The sequence below is a fragment of the Danaus plexippus genome, chromosome 11 (genome assembly GCF_018135715.1).
Source record: "Danaus plexippus chromosome 11, MEX_DaPlex, whole genome shotgun sequence".
Lineage (NCBI taxonomy): Eukaryota > Metazoa > Arthropoda > Insecta > Lepidoptera > Nymphalidae > Danaus > Danaus plexippus.
In genome coordinates this window covers 1485802-1510935 of record NC_083544.1, presented here as the reverse complement: position 1 = coordinate 1510935, position 25134 = coordinate 1485802, and the positions used below count along the sequence as shown (strand labels likewise).

The 25134-nt window shown below is 29.4% G+C and overlaps 2 protein-coding genes across 2 annotated transcripts; both read right to left on the bottom strand.

The window, feature by feature from the left end:
* Nucleotides 1-2084: 2084 nt before the first annotated feature.
* LOC116765957 (probable peptidoglycan muropeptide transporter SLC46) lies at nt 2085-12292 on the bottom strand. Its single transcript, XM_032655607.2, has 7 exons — nt 11336-12292; nt 11053-11212; nt 4157-4258; nt 3696-3833; nt 2661-2744; nt 2401-2557; nt 2085-2254 (listed from the first exon to the last, which is right to left on the bottom strand). Exons 1-7 carry the CDS (start codon nt 12122-12124, stop codon nt 2149-2151), a joined length of 1536 nt encoding a protein of 511 aa, XP_032511498.2. The 5' UTR covers nt 12125-12292; the 3' UTR covers nt 2085-2148.
* Nucleotides 12293-12424: 132 nt separating this feature from the next.
* LOC116765649 (proton-coupled folate transporter-like) lies at nt 12425-22741 on the bottom strand. Its single transcript, XM_032655210.2, has 7 exons — nt 21664-22741; nt 17737-17896; nt 17215-17316; nt 15837-15974; nt 15471-15554; nt 13424-13580; nt 12425-12547 (listed from the first exon to the last, which is right to left on the bottom strand). Exons 1-7 carry the CDS (start codon nt 22444-22446, stop codon nt 12475-12477), a joined length of 1497 nt encoding a protein of 498 aa, XP_032511101.1. The 5' UTR covers nt 22447-22741; the 3' UTR covers nt 12425-12474.
* Nucleotides 22742-25134: the final 2393 nt, after the last annotated feature.

The window sequence follows — 25134 nt, the reverse complement described above, 5'->3', positions numbered from 1 at the left end:
AATGAGCCATATCCACCTAAAATTCGTTACGTTCGCAAAAACAAAGAAAATTCTTTCAAGATAAAAATAAGGAAGAAAAAACGGTAATTAATAAAATATCTACATATAGCAGAAGCCCTAGGCTACAAATATCTTAGTCATCAACTAGGGCGTTAAGATGAATACTAAAATTAATTCAAGAAACAGCAGCGCAAACCACAGAATATAGCCATAAATTTCACCGGACATAAACCTGAAGTTGATAAAAACCTTTTTAAGTATTCGAAAACCATTTTTAAGAAAGAACGCGGAGACCTTCTCTTGACCAAGGAACAAATGTAAGACCTTTTTAAAAGCACCTGTAACGTGCCCAAAAGTATCAAACTACAAAGGGATCCCGACGGGCAAAACCTGAAATTCCTCGTATCTACTTCCACCACATTCCACGATCGCATAAATAGGTTTTGTGGAAGAAGGCACTAGGGTTGCAAAATTAAACGTCAAACTTAACTCTATCCTTAAAAATTCCTCGGATTGGATTATAATATGAGATACGTATGAAAAACTATATAAAATCCCAGAGGATATTTGTTATTCAGCGTCCACACCAGACATATATCTGTATTCGCGAATTGTAAAGGGGGTTTTGTTAATAGAGCTTACGATTCCTTAGGAAACCAACATCCCCAAAGACCATTCTATCAAGGTCAATAAATATTACGAGCTCACTAAGAATAAGTTAATCATAAATTTGTACGCAGTAGAATTCAGCGCGAGAGGTATAACAGCTAAATCTCTCTACAACCTACTGAAAGACTTGAGCCTGTCCAGAACTAACATCAATTCATTCTTAGAACATATATACTTCAAAAGCAGCAATAGTAGGTTCAATGACGAAAGGAGCTTGGAAGGTGGAGGTGAGCGTTTAAATCACGTTAAATACGGGGCCCTTAAACTTACATCCGGGTTGCAACATCCAGGCACTGTTAAAGCTCATCTCCCTGAAACGCGATGGAACAAAGCATCCGCACTGTGAATCTATGGAATGCTGAAGTTTCGTCCGTTCTTCTTGTCTCTGTACACTTAGTAAATAACAGTTATAACGTTTAAAATATATTTTAACCTAAAATCTTCTTACGCACTGTATGAGTTACTTTATTAGCATGCTTATTCTAACTTGGTATTGTCAAGTTACAAATCCAGCATTTCGAGTTTTTCATTCATAAACCTTTGCATATTAGTATTAACATAAGTTATTGAATGAAAAAAGAAAATGCCTAGTATGAATTATAATGAAGCAAACCTAGAATCAGCATACATCTTGTTAAAGACGTTACCAACGATATAAAGATTTTCAACTACAAAACAGACTACGACGACACGTCTTTTAGAAGTTTAGTAGAGTAATGCAATACTGTATTAATTACCCTGTGGAAAAAGTCTCATAAATTCTGATACAAAACAGCTAACTGGGTATCAGAATTTATCAGTTAAAAAAATATTTATAAGATTGAAAAAAAATTCTGATACAGATTTCTATAAGAATCTATCAGGTATGAGAATTTATGTGACCGTTTCCACAAGGTAATTCTGTATATACTTTTAAGTCATAAAATAATCACAACTAAAAGATAATTAATAAAATATGGATATTTAATATGATTTTCTCGTGTGCATATAAAAAAAGATATAATTACAAGTATGAATAATGAAGCCAAATTATTATCTAGTTTTTATACCGTACAAATTGTGATAGATTAAAAGGAAAACTTTTAACGAACAATAAATTATGAAAAAATTTCATGATAAGAATTACTTATCACGAAATATATTTAATACAATAATCCTATGTTTACAAAATTTTCGAAATCATCAAAGTACAAGTTATCTTAAATGTAAACAGGAATATTTATTATTTTCCTTTTATATATAATTATATTTCTTTTTATGTATAAAAAATAATAATGGTAAGTCCACCGGGCACGTCCTTCGCGGTTCGTTAGAAAATATTTTGCGTATTGCCTTAAATAAAACAATATATCACAAAAGGGCTCATCTCGTTCTGCTACGATTTATTTGGCCGTAAAAATAAAACTATAGCAACCTTTTGTTCTTAATTTTATTTGCTTATTTTTAGAATAGAAGATATTGCCAAGTGGAGCCTATCGTTTATGCCGTGGTACTGTCAGAACTTTTTGCTTCTTCATGTACTTGTGGCGGTTGCATTTCTAATATCTTCTTTCTTAAATCTTTTTTGTGCTGACCATAAAACCATCTGGAATTCAATAAGTATTTTTCAATTTAAGTTATTGACTTAATTATTTCCTTCTTCGTTTTAAAGTCAATAGGATTCACCAGTAACTATATTTCCTAAACTTGCTTTGGTAATCTATTTTATAATAACTAAACAAATATACTTACATAAATATACCAACAGCTGGCACTGTGGCTAGTACAGTAAATAGAAAGACAGCTCCCGGCAATATATGCAGCGTCAGTATATACACTCGAGAATATAGAGGAGCGAAAATCAGAGGCATCATAGTCTCGGCCACACCGAAAAGTGAAAATACTTTGCCTGAAATTGTATTATTAATGTTTTATTGAATAAATCTGTTTCTAACAGTAGACAAGGTTATATTAACAATAATTATTTTGTGTATAAAATGTTGATGCTTTACCTAATTCTTGATGAGAAACCAACTTAGAAGCGATTGACCGAAGTGCTATTGTCGTTGTTCCATCTAATATTTCTACAAGCGGTGCTAAAAAAATTATTATATTATTACTCGCCATTACTTTATTTACTTTACATTAGATTATTTTAAAGATTCTTCGATTGAAATGTGAACCCCAAGAAAATATACAGTAAAATAAACCAAGACTATCAAATTCAACGCTCGAGTGTTTGAATTAAACAAATGTACAACAGATTTGTAATATTTTCATCTCTTATTCTAGTGCACCAGGTTACTGAAAGTTGGTAATCTATTCACCTGTCAAAATTATCAAAGTGATAGGGCCAAATAAATTTTTTAGTGTTTAAATCGAAATGAAACATTTTATTTAGATCCTACTTTTAAAAATTATATCCATATACACGGAATACACGAAAAAAAACACAAAATTATAAAAATATATTATAGCTAATAATATTCATTGATATAAAATATAATGCCATCATTATGCATTTTACCTGGTCATACAAATATTTCTACGGCCAGCAACTTGACACAACAGACTATCGGAGAAATATATTTTTGGAATACCAACAGTATTTGTGAGCAATAAAATACGCTTCAGTAAAATATTCCTAGTTTCTTGTAACCTAACTGTAAATCCTAACACACCTCCGACAAATGGGATACGACATTTCATATTTATTCGATGGAAAACTTCAAAAATAGATCTTTCCTCGAAATAATGTAATTATAATATCTTCTATTAAAAGTATTTTTTTTATATACGTTTTAATATTTTATTAACATAGGCATTAAAATAAGCATATTAGGCAAATATTATAATGAGGAATATGTGTTATTTTTACGAGAACCTATCTGTTATTCAAACAAATTAAATTGTCTAAATTTATTGTTAAAACGAGTAAATTTTACTATAACTCAATAAATTATATACAAAAAGTTTTGATAAATTTATGATAATAAATAACAGATATTAGGATGTCAGTGTTATAATGGTATTCAGATTGTTCCTACCAGCATAAATTTCATAATTGCTTCTTGCAAAAGCTGTCACTAAAGCCCCAGCCATCTTACTTGAAGTAGATATAATTCCCAACACAGAATCGTCAACTCCTAATCTTTTACTGAAAACACTGATCGCAAATATTGTACCTGAAAAGTCATTTGATATTTTATTTATCCAACATATTATATAACATATTCACAAATGAAACAAAATAAGGTCAAAAGAAAATTAATTAAATTGTCTTCATGAATACTATAAAAATATTAAAAGTATTTTTAAATTTAATATTTTTGTTCAGGAATCAATCCGAAAAATTGGGGTACGATAATTTGTCGAAAGACACAATAACCCTTGATAGCAATCCAACGACAAACAAAAATAATATAATAAAAATATATAATATTATCTACAAGAACATTGTGTCAAGAGTATAAAGTAAAATAAAATAATATGAATAAATACAACTCACCTATAGAATGTGTGATGAGTTTGTAAGTGGAAAAAATACTGTATTTTACTTCGTCCCAATTAAATCGGTAGCGAGTAAAAATATACATTATACTCATTTCACCTGGAACAGTTGAAAAATAATTATAAAATTGTTCATATGTCAATGAAGGATCAAATTTTATTTTGCACAAAAAGCTATTGCGTTTTAAATTGTCGACGAAAAATGTTTTTATTTCTAAAATCACTGTTGTTTTATTTGCATCGTATGTAAATAAATGTTTGAACTGTCCCGTCGACAACTAAAAGTGGACTAACTGAATTGTCTACACTTTATTTTGTAATTGATACACTGAGCAACGGTTTTTAGTTTAGAATCCGGCTTTGATGTTCAAACAATTAAATATACTGTTACTGTCCTGCCAATTGTTGCATCCTAGTTTTTTGAAAAAACTAAAAATCAATAAAATATTTCACATTTGCTATTCTCACATCCCATTCTTAGCCCTGTTTGAACATTTCAAGTATATCTGAGCTTCCAACGGATACTTTTTAACACGGTTCGATATATACTGTTCAATTCGGAAGTCACATCTTTTACTAGAATTAAATTTTAGAGCATAAATTTTTCAATTGCCAATATTTACTTTAAACTCCATCATTTAACCAGCGTTTTATTATTAAACTAAATTATAGACGTAATGAGTGCTAGAGTCAAAAAAAGCTGTTAAAATTATATGAGTGTAAATCGCTGACTAGTTCTCATTTTTAGAAAAGTATACCTATATGGGTCGACGATTGTTGAAACTTACTTTTATTTTTATATTTTTTAAATCCTTATATGTATATATATTATAAAGAAACATCGATGTATACAATTTATAAGAGTCATCTGTGAATATAAACATTACAAAATAGCTTATAAGAAAATCCATAACCCGTTAATAGATCTCAACTTTTTTAAATTGCTTAAACTTTAAACAACGGTTGCAAATCTGTGGTACATGATCATATAATAACAAAAACAAGAAAAGTGGTATCAATTATGGACACAAAGTTTAGCAAATATTTATATCAGGTTACTAGTATAATTCAATGTATACTATGCCAATGCCCAATTATATGATTAAAAATATGAGGCTGAAAACATTTATCTGTCCCTTTATAATTGAAATATTTGCCGGTCGTGATATTAATTTACAAGATAAATTTTATTATAATAGTAATTATTTGAATATAATGAATTTAGATATTACAAAATACAAACAAGTTAAGTAAACGGGTGCATAATATATACAGCTTTTAAATGATATTATTGTTTAATAACAATTTATTTCAGAGTTTTGTCGAACGAATTAACACTAACGATGACGAGATCTAAGACTTTCGTGAGTATTCATTTAAATAAAACTAATATTTTCGGATTATTTCAATATAAATAAGCGTAGTAGTCTTTATATATTAAACATCGGGTGTACGTAGTTTTCAAAAATAATGTTTATATAACTTTACAGAAACTACAAGAGAGAAGAGTAATAACTTTCATTGTATTCATCCCATGATAACTCTCTTTCTATAAATTAACAATCATCCTGGTCAATAAATCGTCTCTCGGTGTAGGCAACAACAACTAACCGCTGTGCATGCACATAAATGATTTACACGTATGCACTATGCTTACAAGCAACACCCAGCTAATGGACTTGATGGACTGCAAAATGCTATTTGTCATATCATTATATTCTCTGGGTGAAAATTTTTAAAAACTTCATAAATTTTATGAAAATTTATAATAAAATTGCTTGAACTACGTGATACATACAGGTGCGACACTTGCCTTTAAGAACTTAAGAAACGAATCCTGTACATTCCATTACGAATTGGCTAAAAAAAACAGTTATTTGACATTAGTTTATAGAAAATTTATAAAATTTAATTACTTCATACATTAAATAAAAGAAATTGTTTACCGTAATGTACAATTGGAATAGACTTTTCAGGATTTGTTTGATAATGTGACGTTATTATAAGAGCTAATTCCATTACATCAAAGACATAAAACATTATATGCATACATGTACATCTAATAGGTTATATTACCTCTGGGAACATACAAACAAACACATTACAATGAAACCATAAACTTAGAAACTAAACAAATACTCGTAAACTGTATAAACATATGTTATATACATGCGTTTATCTATAAAATGGTTGCTCTTCATACAGCAGATACGAATTGCCTTTTAACAATTTTGTATATTATTTATTTTTCGAGCAAATTTTATCATATATCAAAGTTCATACTTTAAGCCACTCCCAATTTGTTTGCCTTGGAATTTACACGTTCTAAATACCGGTGTTAAAACCCTAGTAAGTGTACATCCCTCTATTTACGTGAGCGTAAGGGATTAACGGGCTCGATCACGTGTTCCTAACACCTTCCAATGCACGTATATTTAAAACTCAACTTTATTTAGAATCATTTGCAATAAAAACAGTTCTTTCTAAACCTACTACCAATTCTTTAAAAAATATTCTGCACCAGCACTATCTCAAAATTTTGCATATATTAAATATTGTACCATATTTATTATACATGTATATTTGCTTTTAATTCCAATGTATTTGTTTTGATATTATACACGTGGATATGTATACAACTATATCCATTACTATACTGAAAACTATTTAAAATTACTAAGTTTTTATTTTATTATAACTCGTCTTTTTACTACGTTTAAGAACAACTGGAAGAGGTGATAAAAAAAGATAAGTTATCCTTTAATAATTTCTTATAATTACTCATATATGCTTTTACTAGATACGTTTATTTGGTGTAGATATATGTAAATAAAAAATTTAGATTTATTAATAATAATCTTGAATAATAGCTTTTAAAATTTCGATAAGCTTTAAGATTAATTAATTCGGGTGTTTTAATTTTACTGGACATAGTTATTCCGTCTTTCCCCGATTTTATTGTTGGTACCATTAAGTGATTTTTAGATAGCACAAAGTAAGCGTAACGCGATCTTTCTATTCGAAAACAATATTTATCTTGATATAACGTCAAATGCCACATATTTTCAACGGAGACACAGACCCAAACGAATTAGATCCATAAGGTGAAATGGGAATATCTGGTATCTGAAATATAGAACTAGTTTTGTCGGATAGATTTTGGAATATAATTACGATGCTGGAACAATTAAGGACTTAGTGATTAGATTGTTGTGGAAGTAAAAAGTAAATACGCTTACAGCTTTGTATAAAAAAATGGTTGTTTATTTTGTAAATATAGTTTTTTGGGCAAAATTTTTGAATACAATACCGCTGTTATGAACTATAAACGTAATTATTTTTTTGAAATAATTTTATTATTATTTAATACTCGAACTACATTTTTTTAGGAAACGAATTTAAATAATTTGACTCATAGCATTATCCCAATAGACTTTCGCACAATGAATTCAGTTAAATCTACATTATTATCACAATTTCGATAGGTGTCAAAGTTCTCAGTAAATGATAGCACTTAATAAAATTTTGCTCGAAACGAAACGAAACTGGCCGTCCAGTTTTATTACGTCACAATCAGAAAATTTAAAAGTTTACAATAAGCCGTGATTGCTACATAACAAAATTACGTCACGTGGAGCCTTGCACTCAATAACAATAACAAAATTTCATTAAATTTAAAAACAGCCCTATGTTTTCTCATTTTACGATTATCCTGATAAGACTGAAGGACTTAATCGAGAAAATCATAGGACAAAAATGACTTACATAGTTTAGGAAAACAACTAAAATTCTTACACTTCTTTACCGATATTAATCAAACACAGCTAAAATCTATAGGAAGGTTATTGGCTTTGTAATTTAAAAAAATAAAGAAATTGGTCCGTCCGTTTGAGAATTATGATGACGAAAAAGTTACACACAGACATGGACGTCAAACTTATAACCTCAAATAAAAAATAAAAACACAATTGTCTATGTAAATTGGTCTTTGCATATTTAAATGTTGTTAAAGTGTGCATTGCATTAAAAAGATAAATAAATACATTCACGAAACTCAACGATGTGACAACAATTTATATACATTATGTTATTTAATTTTATGAGAATTTTACTTTATAGTTTTGAAACTTTAACAAATAGATTGGTTTTGAATGATTCCTAATACATATTTCTGTTTGCGTACTTGAATAAGCAGAATGGAGAGCTTATAGAATAATTTTGTTTTGGGTCAATCGGCCTATCAGTGTATCGAGACTTTTTTCTCCGAAACGTGTTGAGTTATCAATGACAAAAACTCAGGTTCAGTTAATGCGTTCTAAAACTCAAATTGCATAACTTTACGCTTGCAAATAAACTTGCAATAAAAAGAACATATTAATAAAAAATCTCAGAAAGTCAATCAACCATATGTAAGAATCGTTAGGACTACACTTTACACTATTTCGTCAGTACAAATTATTTTGAATGCTTCAATTTGATATTATACTTAAAAAGATTTGTAAACATAATAATTGCAATTCAAGCCATGCTTTGTTAATTTGAAGGTACGGAACCCTAGGATTTTATGTTGGAATTTCGGTTCAGTTTTTTTCTAGTGATATTAGGTACAACGACAAAATAATAACCTAAAAAAAAATATTTGCCTACTGACCAAATTTAATATTAAAATCAAACAACTAACATTATCCACAGATCTTATACGTTTTTATTATATAATATTTTTGTCCTTAACGATAAAAAAGTTTTACACACCATCATCTTTAAATTACTTTTAGTCACCGTTGCAAAAAATGTAGAAGGTCTTTAGTTTTATAATTTGAACACGTGTTTTTGAAGATCTTAATAATTTTAATATTTAATAAAGTTTATAACTTGATTATTTATGAAAAATTTAATAATTATGAATGAGGAAAGAAAAATAAAATTCATAAATAGAATAACTTAACATATCGTAAAAGTAAAACACTGATTAATTCATTATAACTGAGCAATGACAAACTCTGAATTTTTTAATAATAAAATGCATAATAAATTTAATTTATAATTTTAAAATGTATTGAAAAAAAAAAAACGAAAAAAGAAGCCAGTTTTAGAAATAACCAGAACTGTAGGTATTAAATACGCTTTAAAGCTTAATAAATATATTTACTCGATTAAAAAAAAAAAACGAAATAAAACGTAATTTAAATCCTCATACAGAAAAGCCTATACTCTTGCTAAATTGACTTTATATTTAAATTACTATAAAATTAACAGTTAATTTTTTATATACCCAAATATCTATATTTTAAACGACCGTCAAAATTGACCAGCAATATACTTGGCCTTTAAATGTATTTATTAAACTTAAGGGCAATACATATCAATGAATATAATTACTAGCCTAATTAAGTTTAGTTAATAACTTGTCAGATTTCTTTCACGTCATAACTAGATGTAAAAAAATATAACTTGATAAAGATCCTAAGGTCTATCCGTTTGATAGAATATTGCGATGTTCCAAGACATTAGATCGTAAAGCAACAAACGTACCAACTCAAATTCTTTTCTATTATACCTATTCTAAAGCCTTAAAATAGTTTTATTTAAATGTCCTGAAATTTTCCAACGTGTCAGGAATAATAACGAGTAGTTAACATTTTTATCTCTTGCCCTTAATATTTTTTTTTTCTGTAGAATAAATTGATTTTAAGAACATTTTATATTTTGAAAATAAGTTTTATGACTCGAGTAAAGTAATTTTTTTTTATCTTAAGAAATATATATTTTGTAAGATAATTTTTTTTATTCTTGTATTTTTACTTAACAAATTAAAAATTTTTTACTACTTTTAAATTTATGTTGAAAAATTATTTGTGTTGTTGTAATTTTTGAGACAAATATAAAATATTTTATTATTTTTCATAACTTATAAATATTTAGTCCACAAAATAACGTTAATATAAGGAAAATGTTTTAACAAGTACTTCTTAGAATATTTCTCAGCTAAACAAACTACACAGTCGCTAATTAAGACTTGTCAAAGAATGCATGATGCAACAAAAATTATTATGATTTTTGTTAAAAAATTTGTCAGAAAAATAAGAAATTCTTTAAAAATTCCTGTCATATTTATTTAACTTTTACATTTTTATCGTACAACAAGTAATGAGAACATATTTTTTAGTCCATACTTTGTCAATAACTGAGCACTCTTAACGTACATTAACAAAAAAATTAAAACAAATTAATAATCAAAATGTATTGTTTGTATGTATCTGAAATTTAATCCTGGAATAAAATACTTTTTCGATAATGATACAAAAAAAATAAATCTATCAAGCATGATATCCTGACAATATGCGCAATACGTCAAAAAAAAACAGTCAGTCAAGTGTATAGTTTTTGCAGGTGATATTTGTTACTTTTTTTTTTTATATGTTTTAAGTGCAGTGAACAGATCAATTGTGGTTTCATATTCCTTTGCTTAAAGCAACAAAAAACTTATACAATATTTTAATGAAACAGATGACCTCCATAGAGATGCATATGTTAGCCATATCATAGTAATACCGTGGAAAAATTGTGTTGCAATAGATTTTAAAATAAGAAAAATTATTTTTATAACTATTTTAGCTGTTTTTGATTAATGCTACCTATGTTATTATGATATCATTAATAAGGAAATACATTTAATTTTTATTTTTTATTTTTATATAGAAATTTCAAGCATTCAGTCTTTTCAGAATCTTATAATTTAAAATAAATAACTTGCAACATATTAAATATTCCAACTCCATATCTTCTATATATTGTACCTATAAAGTACGAGCCTATAATTATCATAATCTCAATGTCATTACATTATCTGTAAGATAATGTATATTTACTTATACTGATATTATTAGTACATACCCCACATAGGTCCAAAGCTCAAGCAAACTACGGCGAGGATAAGACATATTCGTAATCTTCTGTTATTCGGACCTTTTCTGAACGCTATCTTGAATGTTTCCTTAATGCTATCGATGTCAAAGAATTCTATAAAGAACCCAATGACACCACTCTTTTTTACCTGTGTACAATATTTTGAGATTTCATAATAGTTGAGATTTTAATATTATTATTATTATATATGTTTTGCTTAAATTCTTTTTTTTATCTCCAAAAATTATAACAAAATGAATACAAATCTTACCTCTTCATTTTTATTCAACCAAGTGTGATCCTTAATACGGAAGGAGACATAGCAGAAATTAAAAAATTGAAGCAGTGCGGATAGGGAAAATACACCATAATATCCTATGTACTTCAATAAAACACCACTAAATCCCATTCCCATAGGAAAGCCGACAGTCATGCACAAACTCAATATGCCCAATCTAAAAGTCCTTGTATTTTTTGAAGTTATATCTCCCAAGTAACTATATGTACCAAGTAAAATAGTATACCAGCCTCCAGTGAGCGATGGGAATATGACCTCCATGAACACAGTCCACTCCACAGAGACTTCATAGAAAAAATATGTGTTCACCATATTTAAAACACAAGTAATAAATTCCCCGATGATAGGCATTGTCATGCAAATTTTCCGGCGCCCGGTCTTATCGCTCCAAGCACCGATAAACAACATTAATAGAGTTGGTACAGCCGTATGGATAACACTTTTCCAAGCTTGAACTGATGCTATCAGCTTTTGAACTTCATCTTCGTAAGAGCTAATATTTTCTCTCTTTCTCAATCGTAAATTAGTGCACACATCATCTGGAAAATCTAGATTAACTCTGCAGGCTTTATCTAGATTTAGATTTTGAGTTGCCATTACAGCTAAAACGCTTGGCATCACAAACAATGCCAGCACCGGTTCCACGGTTACATTGGATCTCATAAATCTTAACTTATTTAATAGCGACATTTTCTTGAAATCATTTTTTACTTGAGTTTTCAAGGGTTGCTCCTCAACAGAATCGTTTGTTTTGGGATCCATTTGTAAAATTTTCTATAAATAAAGTATTTATATATTGACACTCCACGTATTTCATCGGTAAGGTGAAAAAAATTGTGTTACTTTATCATGTCGTTCGTAAAAGGAGACTGTCAGAGCTGGCGTAAGCACACGGTCGAAGTGAACGTCGGTTCTGAGGTACAAGACTGATTGTTCATGTATCGTACGTAAACATCCTTTTATTGTCATATCTGTTTTAAAATCAATGAGCAAACACAAAGACTATGAACTCACGCTAATATAATACACTCATATTCAAAAGATTATTAATAAAACACACACTAATCAAACAATATTTATTGACTTAAAATAGATTAAAATTATCATATCAACTATGCAACTTCGTTAACGTTTTCCAATTCTTCGGCTTGCCGGTTGTCCTCTTTTTGCTCGAAATACATCCACCTACAAGATTTTGTGAATTAGTTTAATATAAAAAAGAAAGGAAGCCTTCTTAAGTGAACGTGACTTGATAAAATATAGGTAAACAGGAAATACATAAAAAGAGAAATGTGTGATATTTCCCCTAACAACATAAAGACATTATACCTTAAATATATTAAGTTTGTTGGCGTTTCGGTTCAAATTAGCATAGTTGAGCCGAAAATATTTTTACAATTTATAAAAAATCTACCAATAAAATAGAACGGAATAAAAATGAGACTTAGACAGTCTCAAGGAATATGTTGTAAAAATTAAGATGTAACAAAAAGATCTGTTTCAACGAAATGTAATATTATGTAGTCATAAACAAACTAAGCAACTATATTAAAACAAAACGATTGTTAGGATTAGCTATTGTGTTACATAGAACAGAACAGAAATTTGTTTGTTATTATGATATTCTAATAAGCTCTCAATACAAACACGCTGATAGTGTGCGATATTTGAGAAGGCGGATTGACAAAATGGAATTACTAATATGGATAGTGCTCCTCTTTAAACCAAGTTGTTATCCCTAACTTGGTAGTGAAAATGTAAAGAGAAAATCAGAATAACAATTTTAAAAAACCGAATAATTATACTTAATGCAAACATATATCAATCAACCGCAAAATATCAATCAAGATATTAAAATATTAAGTAATAAGTTGTTAGGCAAACAAAATATTTATTGAGAAAATAAATATATAGTCTCTACTACAAGATACGGTCACTACTTAAGCGAAAGTAAATGTTTGTCATAAACAATTAAAATGGCGCAATACTTGTTAATATGTAATAATATAATCACTACACTAATATGGCGTTAATAAAGGTTTTTATGACTTTAAAACTCACCCAAATATAGCAACCGCTGGAACCGTCATGGCGGCTCCCAGGAGAAACACAGCTCCCGGCAAAACGTTCAGAGTCGCCATGTAGACCCGAGAGTATAACGGTCCATACACCAGTGGCATCATTGCTTCAGCCAAGCCAAACAAGGAATTCACTTTTCCTAAGAAAATATGTTTTATCATTAAAATTACCAAGGGTGAAGGAATCAAAAAATAATCCTAAAAGTACTTTGGGTTAAAACTCACATATATCTGCAATGTTTTGAAATGTCTTATTCGAGATTTTTTTTAATATTTAATTCTCATGCCTTCATTATGGATATAAATTATTTTTATTGGAATATAACGGAACGGAATTATAAAAAATAAAACAAAAATCGTTTAAGCTATTAAAATAGTTCTAGTGACTATGTAAATAAATGATTGTTATTAAATATTTATTATTAATAGAAATATATCAAAAAAAGAAGATGAAGCAATGCCCTCGTATATTTTTAGAAATAATATTATAATTGTAATGGGTTTATAAATAGCAAAACACAGAGATTCCTTCACGCGATGTGGCATTTTAATAAACAACTCCAGTTGAGTTTCTTATGAACTGACTGGTCGCGTTTTTGCATTTATCTTATAATAAACTAAACTTGCATTAAAATACTATATACAAAAACATAAGTTTATTCATAACCAAAAAACATGCGATCACATATCTTTATAAAAATAAAGTTATGAGTGAATGTAAGCGATTTTGTTAAAACGGCTCATAATAAAAAATCTTAATAATGTTGCTTAAAATTTCTGCATGCATATGTAAAGACAATTTTAATCATTGCTTTTTTATTATAACAGGCGATATACAAAAACCAGTTTTTTTAAACGAGTTTAGTAAATACGAGCCGTACTAAAGTTGTTTGCGAATTGAAAAGGTCAATCCGATTGACAAGTTGACGCGTTTTACGATACGCTGCCCTGTAATAGCGGTAAAGAAAAAAATGCTTTTTCAAAACAATTATTCTGCAACAAACCAAAAATAAGAACCTTGGTATTAATTAAATGAAACAAAACATAAAATTAAGAGTGCGTTTATCATTTTGCTAAGTAATATTTTGTGATTGGTCTTTTCATATTCTTATATAAAAGATCCTCATATGAAAATTTGTAAAAATGTATCGATCGTAATTTTTTCTATTTTAAAATATTTCACAGGATTATTTTATTTAATGAATAATTTTTCATATTAAATCTGTTTATGAATATTGAATAAGATACTTTGTTCTGTGCTCAAATTACAAACATAAAGCAAAAAAAAAAACATTTTGCCTCGTATACAAAGAATTCCGTTCTAAATGCAAAAAATAAGACGCGACTTAATTTGGTCGTATTTGATTTAAGGACCAGAGAAATTAAGTATTACTCAACCTCTGTTCAAATAAATGACGAAAGTTAATAGACTATAAAACAGTAACTTTTACTAGATATATATACAATATTATTTTTAATAACTATATTAATAAAAACAAAAGGGTAAGAGAATAATACACAGTACAAAAAATCAATGCGCTGCTCTGGATGACGTATGTAATGTCGTAAGTAAAACTGTGTAGATTTCAGCTCAATCGATTTCCTTTAAAGGGTAATGAATCCTAAAAAAAGTAGAAACCGAGCCAACAGTCTTATTTCTTACCCTTTTTTTAATTCATATCACTATTTCACAAGTTTTATTCAGATTTTGAAATGTTAACTTGCGAAATGTCAGTAACATTCACATATTAATAAAATACAACCATAAATATCTACTATGTTCGATTCATCTTCACGACATAGGATTTAACTATAATTGTTTAAAACAGTTGTGTAAAAAATTACTAATCTGTTAAAAAAATTTATACTGATATATGTGACCTTAATTCATCGCAAGGCAAGTTCTTGTATATTTAAGACTTTATTTTTATTGCCCTTATAAGGGACATATTAACATACATATTTTATCAGATCAATGCTATCACGTGTATCTTGCACATGGCACAAGTTTTTATACTAATATTACTCACCCAATTCTTCGCTAGTCACCAGTTTAGAAGCAATTGATCGCATTGCGATGAAGGACGTGCCATTGAATATTTCAACTAGCGGCGCTGGAAGCAGATTACGTAAATATAAAATCTCTATGAAATATTGTTATCAACGAAAACATTTCAGTTATACTATTAATTCATAAATTAAGCTAAAATACATTAATCATCATTGTCACCGAATTTAAAATACACCACAAGCGTAATTAGGGTATAAAAATCAATTATTTTAATTGAAACGCGTGTGTTATGCTAATTACAAGGGTAATTTGTTATTTTATAGTAACATTGTTTTTAGCCATATCATTAGAATGAGACTTAAAAAGTTATCTATAAATCATTTACCGATGTATATTTCCGTTTTTGTACTAGCGAATGCAAATATGAAGGATGCCAATATCTTGCTTGTACATGAGATTATTCCCACCACACTATCGTCGAGTTTCATGAAGTCACTAAAAATGCTGATAGAAAATAATGTTCCTGAAATAGAGAAAAATTTACAAAACAAAAAAACGGAGATGTTATGAAAGATAGAGGTAGATATATGTAATTTCCAACAATTGTTCAAAACTTCTGCATAACTAATCCATGTGTCTGAAATACAGTAAAACTATACTTCTATACTATGAAGCAGTACAAAATATATTAATTTTCATTCGGGCACGATCATAAAAATATTCAATTTTGAATTATATTATACAATTATTTACAAAAAAAAGAAACTTATTAATTGATATCACACAGACGTTTGTCGTTACTTTTAATTTTTGTTAAAAAATAAAGTAAATTAAAAAAAATGTGATTATAATATGGGAATATGCAGTTAACCTATTTGTAGGTCGAGGCTATCAAAAATAGGATTTAGTGTTTAGACAGGTAACGAACACAACAAATATTAATATGATCCATTGTTAATTAGCACTCGAACACAGTTTTTTTATGATCAATTATATTTATCAATCACTCGTATATTTATAAATAACAACGAAGTAACTATAAAAGTTTTCACTGTAAACACTGTATGTATAAAAATAAATGGAACGCACTTGATGCTTGTAATTAGATATTTCAATACTCAAACGCGTCCACATATTTTATTGCTACCCAATTTGAAATCTATCTATCGGATGTATGATTCTAAAAATATTCACAGTGTAAAATACTATATTTATACGTATAAATGTTTCCATCAAAATATTTAAGACGTGGTTTCGATTATTTTATCCTTGTTAATTTAAATTCAATCAGCTTTTTCAAAACTATAAAAGATCCACTACCATTTGGAGAAAATTTACATAAAATTTTTACGTATTTCATTTTCCCCATCTGTTTTAGTACAACAAATAATAACGACGGAAGCTTTTAATTACTCTTGAGCCGGTAATCTTAGTATGACATACCTATTGAACCTATTATATATTAAACCCATCACGTCAGGGGAATGCAATCCTGATCCTTTAATATAATCTGGAACGGTATAATGGTAAGGCCTATCCCGGGTCCGGTTTAATAACATTGAGGGACTCAGACGAATACCAATTATAATACAAACAAATTCATTTGCTACACTGAGCTTGAGATATTTACAAAGACGTCTTACAGCTCCTCATAATTTGAAGTTTCATTTCAATATTTACACGTCATTATGAACACTGAAATTTATTTATAAGAATTATAGCTATTTATGATAATAATACATATTTATGAAATTATAACTCACCCACTAAATTTGTTATGATGCTGTAGGTACAAAACATACTGAATTGTACTTCATCCCAATTGAATCTATATCTCATGAACAGGTATAGTACATTCATCTCGCCTGAAAAACAATAATCAAATTATTCTGATTGAATCAATTAGGGGCCTTTGATAAATTAAATCCAGAGTGACCTAGAATTATATGAATATTATGTTGTAGCTTACAGTTTTGTTTCAAAAAGACATACATATTATATTCGCTACTTTAATAATCATATAAAAAAACAATAAACACAAGGCCAATAAAAAATATTTCAATGAGGAAACAGTTAACACTAATGCGAAAGGAAGTCGAGTACTTTAGCCGAAGACGTAATAAGCAGCTTTGAATACATCCGTATTAGAATTATATTACCGGACACCTTACAAGACCTTCATAAATTTATATGTAACCCGATACTTCCTATGAACGTTGGATTATTTTGTAAATACAATTACAGTTACAGTTCTTTCATGTCAGCTAGAATTATGGATAGTTTACCATGCAAGGGTCCGAATATAACACAGACGACCACTATGAGTAGAGATACACGGAGACGTCTACGTCGTGGTCCACTTCTGAAGGCTACGGTGAGAGTTTCCCTCACATGACGTGCATCGAAAAATGAACACATCCATCCCCGACAGCCCACTGGTTGCTCCTGTAAGAATTTCTTTCAATTGTAATAACACAAGAAACCGATAATGGATAAAGTTTTTTAAACCTCCCCATAAAATATTCTTAAAGCTACTTTCTTTGTTTATATCATGTATTTTTTTAACTGAATGTGATTTGAATTTAAGCACAATTGACACTGCCAATGTTTATCTTTAAAAGAAATAATCAGCCCTTTAAAATTTCCTCTGTTTTGAAGCAATGATGACAGATGATTCTTTCGGTTCGAGAAGTAATATATCTTCATTGATATTTAGCTTTTATAGATGGTAGAGTCTGACTGTGGTCAAATTACCGCAGGTCGATCATGGATTGGCTCGATCAGGGAAGTACCACCCTCTTACAGATGATCAGCGTGTAGTCTTAAATGACTGATTTTTTTTCCAATGATCGAGAGAACCGGTTGCCCTTTTCCTCCTCCCACTCTTACCTCTCCCTGTTCCCCAATCAAGGGTAGCAACGCATCTACAAAACTTTGTTCCGGAATTCCAGGAGTGACGGTACTACCTCCATCAGGTAGTCCGTCTGCTAGTTTGCCCCCTTTGTCATATAAAAATAGTGACCGGAAATTGAGATATGAAATAAAATCTTATGAATCTAACAATCTAAGTTATAAAAATGACACATTGGAGTCTCAAAAATAAAAGCATATTTTTAAAAAAGTTATTTGTAATATTTATTATATTTCAATTATTTTTAAAAAATATTTTAAACATACACGTATATTAAGATATTTTGTGGTGTTAATAGTTACAATTTCGTTCAATTTCCATTTTGTGATATCGTTAGCGATTTTTAGTCTCTCTGTGTTTATGAATTTCAGAAAATGAATAATGGAAGTGAAAAACTAATGATAAGAAAAATTTATTAAACCGAAGAAAATCTAAACTTATAGCAAGAAAGTAATATAAGCTGGAGCTTCGTTGATAGAAGGGCGTAACATCGGCCGCCGACAAAGTAACCATCCATCAGGAACAGTCAGGCCGTCAGGATTCATGTTGGCCGATGAATACGGGTTAAAAGTCTGAACCTAGTAACGTTTATTGAATAGACGCCCTATGGAACACCTAAAAGACCATGATTTGCTCAGTAAGGGTTTAGGGAATCAGTCGACTGAGAACCTTCTAGGGCATTTCAACCACTTATGAAGGAAAGTCCTAAAAACGGTTCGTTCACATTGACTTCCAACTTTTCAGAATGTATTCTTTGAAAACACGAACGGCCTCCAGTTATTAAGTATTGAGGTGTCCTCGAACCGTAATTTTGGTTAATTCACTGAACCTAAGATTGAGGCAGCTTCCAGAAAATTCAGTTTTATTGCAAAAGGACGGCAGTACGGAGAGAGCTTCTTGGTCTTTACAAAGCTCAGATCCAGTCGTTTATGGAATAGTACTATCACATCTGACTCTGCCAAATATCACCTCACACGGATTTGGACTCTGTCGAAACATTTGTAAAAAGGCTTGTTTTTGACGACAAACTTAAATAAAAAGCAACTATTTGAGTATATTAAAAGTATAAGTAATGTTTACTACGAAATACAATTATAGAATGGTCCTCTTATCATTCTCTTTTTGACGTTGTAGTTGTGTATAAGTAATACGCTTTCTCTTTCTTCATGCAAACAGCAAGTAATCTATGCGTAGTTTTCTTGCGTCTGTACATCCTTCCGCAAATAATTTGGCTGTCTTCAAGCCAAGAATCAAAAGATAATTAAGGGAGTGGTTCCTCATCCTTTTTGTATTAATTTCTAGCTACCATCAGATGAAAAGATAGTCAAGCACTTCTTTGGATGTATACGAGTATACGAGTACGCATGTAATGTAGAAAGTATTTTTACTTGCAAATATCTTCTTAGCCGTTGGTTTAAATTAAAATCTACTTTTATTAATAAAATTTCCTAAAGAAATAATAACTTTAAAACCATTTTGTATAATACAATAAATATCAATGTCCAAAACTAAATCTCAATTTAATTTCATAAAATTATTGTAAACTAAAATGGCCTTAATTATCTTTGAGCGGTTATGATTAATGCAATTTGTCCGAATCTCCCCTGTCAGTGTTGTCTGAACGTAAACATGTCATTGAACAAATATGAAATTTGTCATTTAAACGTACAAACTGATCATAAACTTTTATATCACTAAGCCAAATAAGTTTATAAATTACAGATTTTTTTTTTTTATTATTCTGGAAAATCACAGATTATCCCAACTTTTACCAGTGATTTTACTACAAAAATAGATATTTCCTGAAATTAATGCGAATAAAACAATTAAAAAAATAAAACCGACTTAAAAATTGTACCTAAATAATGGGTATGTTTAGAAAGAATTTAACAGACCTAAAACATAAAAAATAAAAACTATAACTTCTGTCTTAAATAAACTCACTTAGATATACCTACTAAGTATTTTGAAGTCGCTGCCTACCCCTTTTTATAAGAAAGTAAGAGTAAGTAACTAGTCAAATAGATATTGATATATTGTTCTTGCGGTATTAACTAGGTCGAACAATATAATGAATGAATGAACAATATAAAATCGCACTTGTTGTTCCAGAGATCTGCTGTCAAAATTAATAAATTAATTAAATTCGGTTTAAATTCCCTAACGCAAAAATCTACTAAACTGATTTTAATAAAACCTCCCTAAGTTGAACAACGCTTAAAACAACAAGAAAAGAATTACTCAAATCGAATTTGTAGTTTCGGTGATATGCGAACACAAGCATAAAAATATACATTTTTTAAATTAACCACATTCGTTTAGACGTTGAAATAGACTAACATTTACGAAAACTGTTCAGTTCTGGTAATGTTATACACACGGGTCGAATGGATAACCTCCTTTTTTGAAATCGTTTAAAAATAGAGAATAGAAACAAGTTAAAAACTTTATATGAAAGAATAAAAAATACTTTGAAACGTAGACACAGACAACTTTAAATATTTAAATAAAATCTGTTAATAAAATAATCAACTGTAAAATTATGGAATTCTTAGCAAATGTCTCTGCATGATCAGATTAGATCTACTGAGGTGAAAATATATTACAATACTGTAAAAATTTAATTATCAGTCGTTCTATAAAAATATATTTTAAAAGCGTGACCTAAAACCAATACATCGACTGCTTTCGGAATGTTTACCTAACTAAAATATGAATTAGATATGCTATGAAATGTGGTTTAGCTACATAGCTCTTTTTTAATTCAAAAAACAGCAAACACAACTGTGCATATATCAAACTAGTTCAGCAAAATGACTTTTAAATGGAATGATAACAGACGCTCCAAATGCATCAACAAGCACGCTATCTATTTTTCATCGAAAACTAAAATAAATCACTCATACAACATACAAATGGACAAAGTATCGAGGCATTAGAAATGCAAACTCCAAGCTGAGTCTTGTGAAAACTGCTGATTGCATTACGATGTTCCCCTTCGTTCGAATTTGCGTAGTGGTACCGAGCAATTTATCACTTAGACGTAGGACCAGGCCACGAATGACGGACGACCTCAGATTGTACCTTAGTCTCCCATCATTCAACAACCCTACACTTCCGATAGTATAGATCACGTTGTCTCAACTCTTAACTATGTTATATAACATATGAGAATAAAAGTCTGAGCCTGAATACCTTATAAAATTAATGAATAAAAAAAAAATTGTGTTTCTTTTGTAGATTGGAAGATGCACCAATGGAAATGAAAGATTTGTAATATATATACATATCTCAAACTTACTCGTCGTCTTTCTTCAGAAATAACAGGGTCCTTAAGACGTATGTATCCGTAAATTAGACTGGTTAAATACAAACAATTAGAAATAAGAAAAATTCCATAATAGCCAATTTGTTGCAGAAGTATCCCACTTAGTGACATTCCAATTGGTATACCCAAGGACATGCACAAATTTGCAACTCCTACTCTGAATGTTCTCATTTCTTTCGTTGTTACATCACCAATATAGCTGAATACACCAACGCAAACAGTGATCCATCCTCCGGTTAGCGACGGAAATAAATCAGAGAGGGCTGTGACCTCTATAGGTAATTCGTAGAAAAAATATGTGTTTAAAATAAAACTTGTGCAACACAACACTTCACCGACTATTGGTAATAGAATACACGCTTTTCGTTTTCCGGTTTTATCACTCCACGAACCCACAAATAGAACTAAAATGCAGGGAAAAGCTGTTTGCACTACATTTTTCCAAGCCTGTACGGACGCTGTCAGCTTTTGTACCTCTGATTCCTCGAAAGTATAGTTTTCCGTTTGCCGTCTATTTAACGCTGAACAGACTTCATCGCTATACCCCAAATTCACTCTACACGCCTTTTCTAAGTTTAGGTTTTGGACTGCTAACCCAGAAAACACATTGGACATAATATAACATGCTATAATAGGTTCAACAGTTATATTGGATCGTATTTGCATAAGCTTTTCTTTAACAGTTGTCCTTTTCGGCTTCGATTGCTTTTTAACCTCCTCAGAGTTCTTGTCTCCCGAAACATTTATTCCATTCATTCTTTCTTTTTATCCTGGAAAACCAATCAACCAAGGATATCGATTTTTATAATTCCTAGATTTAGGTTATTCATGTTGGATTTATTTGATTTAAACATGGTCATATATTATTTGTTTGAACACTATATCCATTGTGAATAAATTTAAAAGAATTTCAACTTGGTTTAGGAGGCCGTAGGTTCACAGGTTCGTCAGCGGACTGATCTCCTTGTCTTAAGTAGATTAAACGGATACACTTTCAAGTGGTGCCATTTACCAATTTGTGAGTGTAGTGTCTCCTCAGAGCGGTAGTGATCGCGGCACTGCGTGGACGAGGTATCACAACCTTGCTCCCAGCTACCGATTATCCCATTAGTCCAATGTTATGTTATGTTACTATTGTAAAATTGTGGGTACGCCTGTCAGTAGCACACGGTCAAGGTACACGTCATATGGGCGGGAGGAATTAGGACTCCTTTTATGTGGTATTGGTTTATGATATATTTAACAGAATTAACTATTTAATTTGTGAGCTATATCATAACTAATACTTTTTAATTCATTACATAAAACAGGTCATGGTTCAAGGACTAAACGGAGCAAGTTTTATATACATATAAGAAATGTAATGTAAGTCAAGGTCTAATATCTTAAATTTGGGGCATCTGATACATTTTATCTCGTTGATTTATATCACCATTAAATGGGAATAAAAATCATAGATGGCTTTTTTTATTTTCATGCAAATAGCTTTATATGAATAAATGTTTTTCATATAGGTGAACAGTTTAATATCTCGACGTTTTGAAATGAAAATAAATCTCAAACAATGGCTTTCACGATTCCACGGGATTTGTTACTTTGTTTATTGTATTTTTTAAATTCCATTTCTATTTTTGACATCCGTATTTTTATACTTAATTTTTGAAATGTGCTTTATTTATGTAACATATGGCTCTGTGTAATAAGTTTAAATTGAAAATAAATTTATGAAACTATCGCAAAGTAACAGGACTCGCTCTTTAGGAAATTATATTTTAAAAACGTAAATACTACATATAAAATTCTTGTAAAATTTCAAAATTATAAGTAAAGTAAGGTGTAGGTGTAAGTGATATGCAAAATATATGAAAAACAGTACCATTATATGTATTTACGATTTTAATTATTCTTATTACATTTTCATAAAAACGAATAAAACTTAAAAAGGAAGAAAATCTTGATTACGTCAGAATTCATTCACATTATTATTCCACTCTTAATTATAATAACTTGAAGTTAACGTAATTGATGATAAAGTAGTCGAAAAATACTTCGCTAAATATTAAAAAGATCTTTGTGTTGTCGAATTAAAAGATAACGTTATCTCGTCTCAAAACAAATGAAGTGACGTTTCACGAGGCTACTGTTAAAAAAATATCTGTATAAATATCTGTGTATGGTAATTATATCTGTTTTATAAAACTACATCTGTTAGCTTAGCAAAGGCGACAAATAAATAAAACACAACAAGGTTAAAAAAGTTAATAAAATTATGCAATATTTTGCAAGGTAACTTGCTTGAATTTAATTGTATCTTTAAGGACTTGGAGAAATATTGTGATAACGCTATAAAAAATTTGTCTCTATTATTTATATATTATATATATATATATTTATTTAATTATTAAAAACACAATAGTTTAGATACTACATACTTTTTGAAATGAACCAATATTTTTAAAGGTTTACTTTTTATTTTATTTCTTTAAAAAAGTAACGAAGTAGCAACGACTCTTCTTTTCTTCCTTAATTTGACCATTTGTCCAGCATTTGACCTTCTGCTCGCACTCGTCTTCAAAAATCTGTATAAAAAAATGTTAATTTCTCTCAGTAATACTAAATCTTGTCGTGAACAATATTTAGATTTTGTCAGCTTTATTTTGAGGAACATTTCTGAATCACGTTTCTACTTTGGATACTAACTATCCAAAGTAAACTGGATTTAACAGCATTTCAATTTTTCTCCTTTAAACTATCTAAAAACTTGTTAGACTCGTTCTAAATATCACAAGTCGGAGTTATACTAAACGTTCTTTTTTCTGTAATTATGTATGCAAAACAATTTACACATACGGAATAAGAGAACAAATAACAAATTTGTAATATATTCGTCTGGATGGAATAAAATAATAATGTCCATACAAGTGCAATAAATTTGATGACACATAGAAGGAATTGCAGGTAAAATGCCACATATATGTAATAAGCTTTTCTTACACTATTAAAGCTATTTGTTCTCAGTAATCACTCACTATTCATATAATGATATCATATAATGCCTGATAAAATGTAACTCCTGTGTACATGTGCGCATCTCAATAATCCGACTCTACTATATCATCTTAAGATAACGTTTTATTTACATCCCTAAACGGTTTTATAAAACAAATAAATGATTGTTCTTATATGTGAATATGATAGGTACGTCACATATTCTTATATTTGTGGATCGCAACACTTACCGAGTGTTTCCAAAAAAAAACGAGGAAAGTATAAGGTAACAAGTATTTGTCATATAATATTTTATCAAAGAGATGTATTTATTTTAGTCTTAAGATATTATTCTTATAGCCACAATGATGTATTAACAAACATTAATTATCTCATTACTTTAAAGGACGAATGTATGTTTTAATATTAAATACAATAAACAAAAATGGTCTTCAT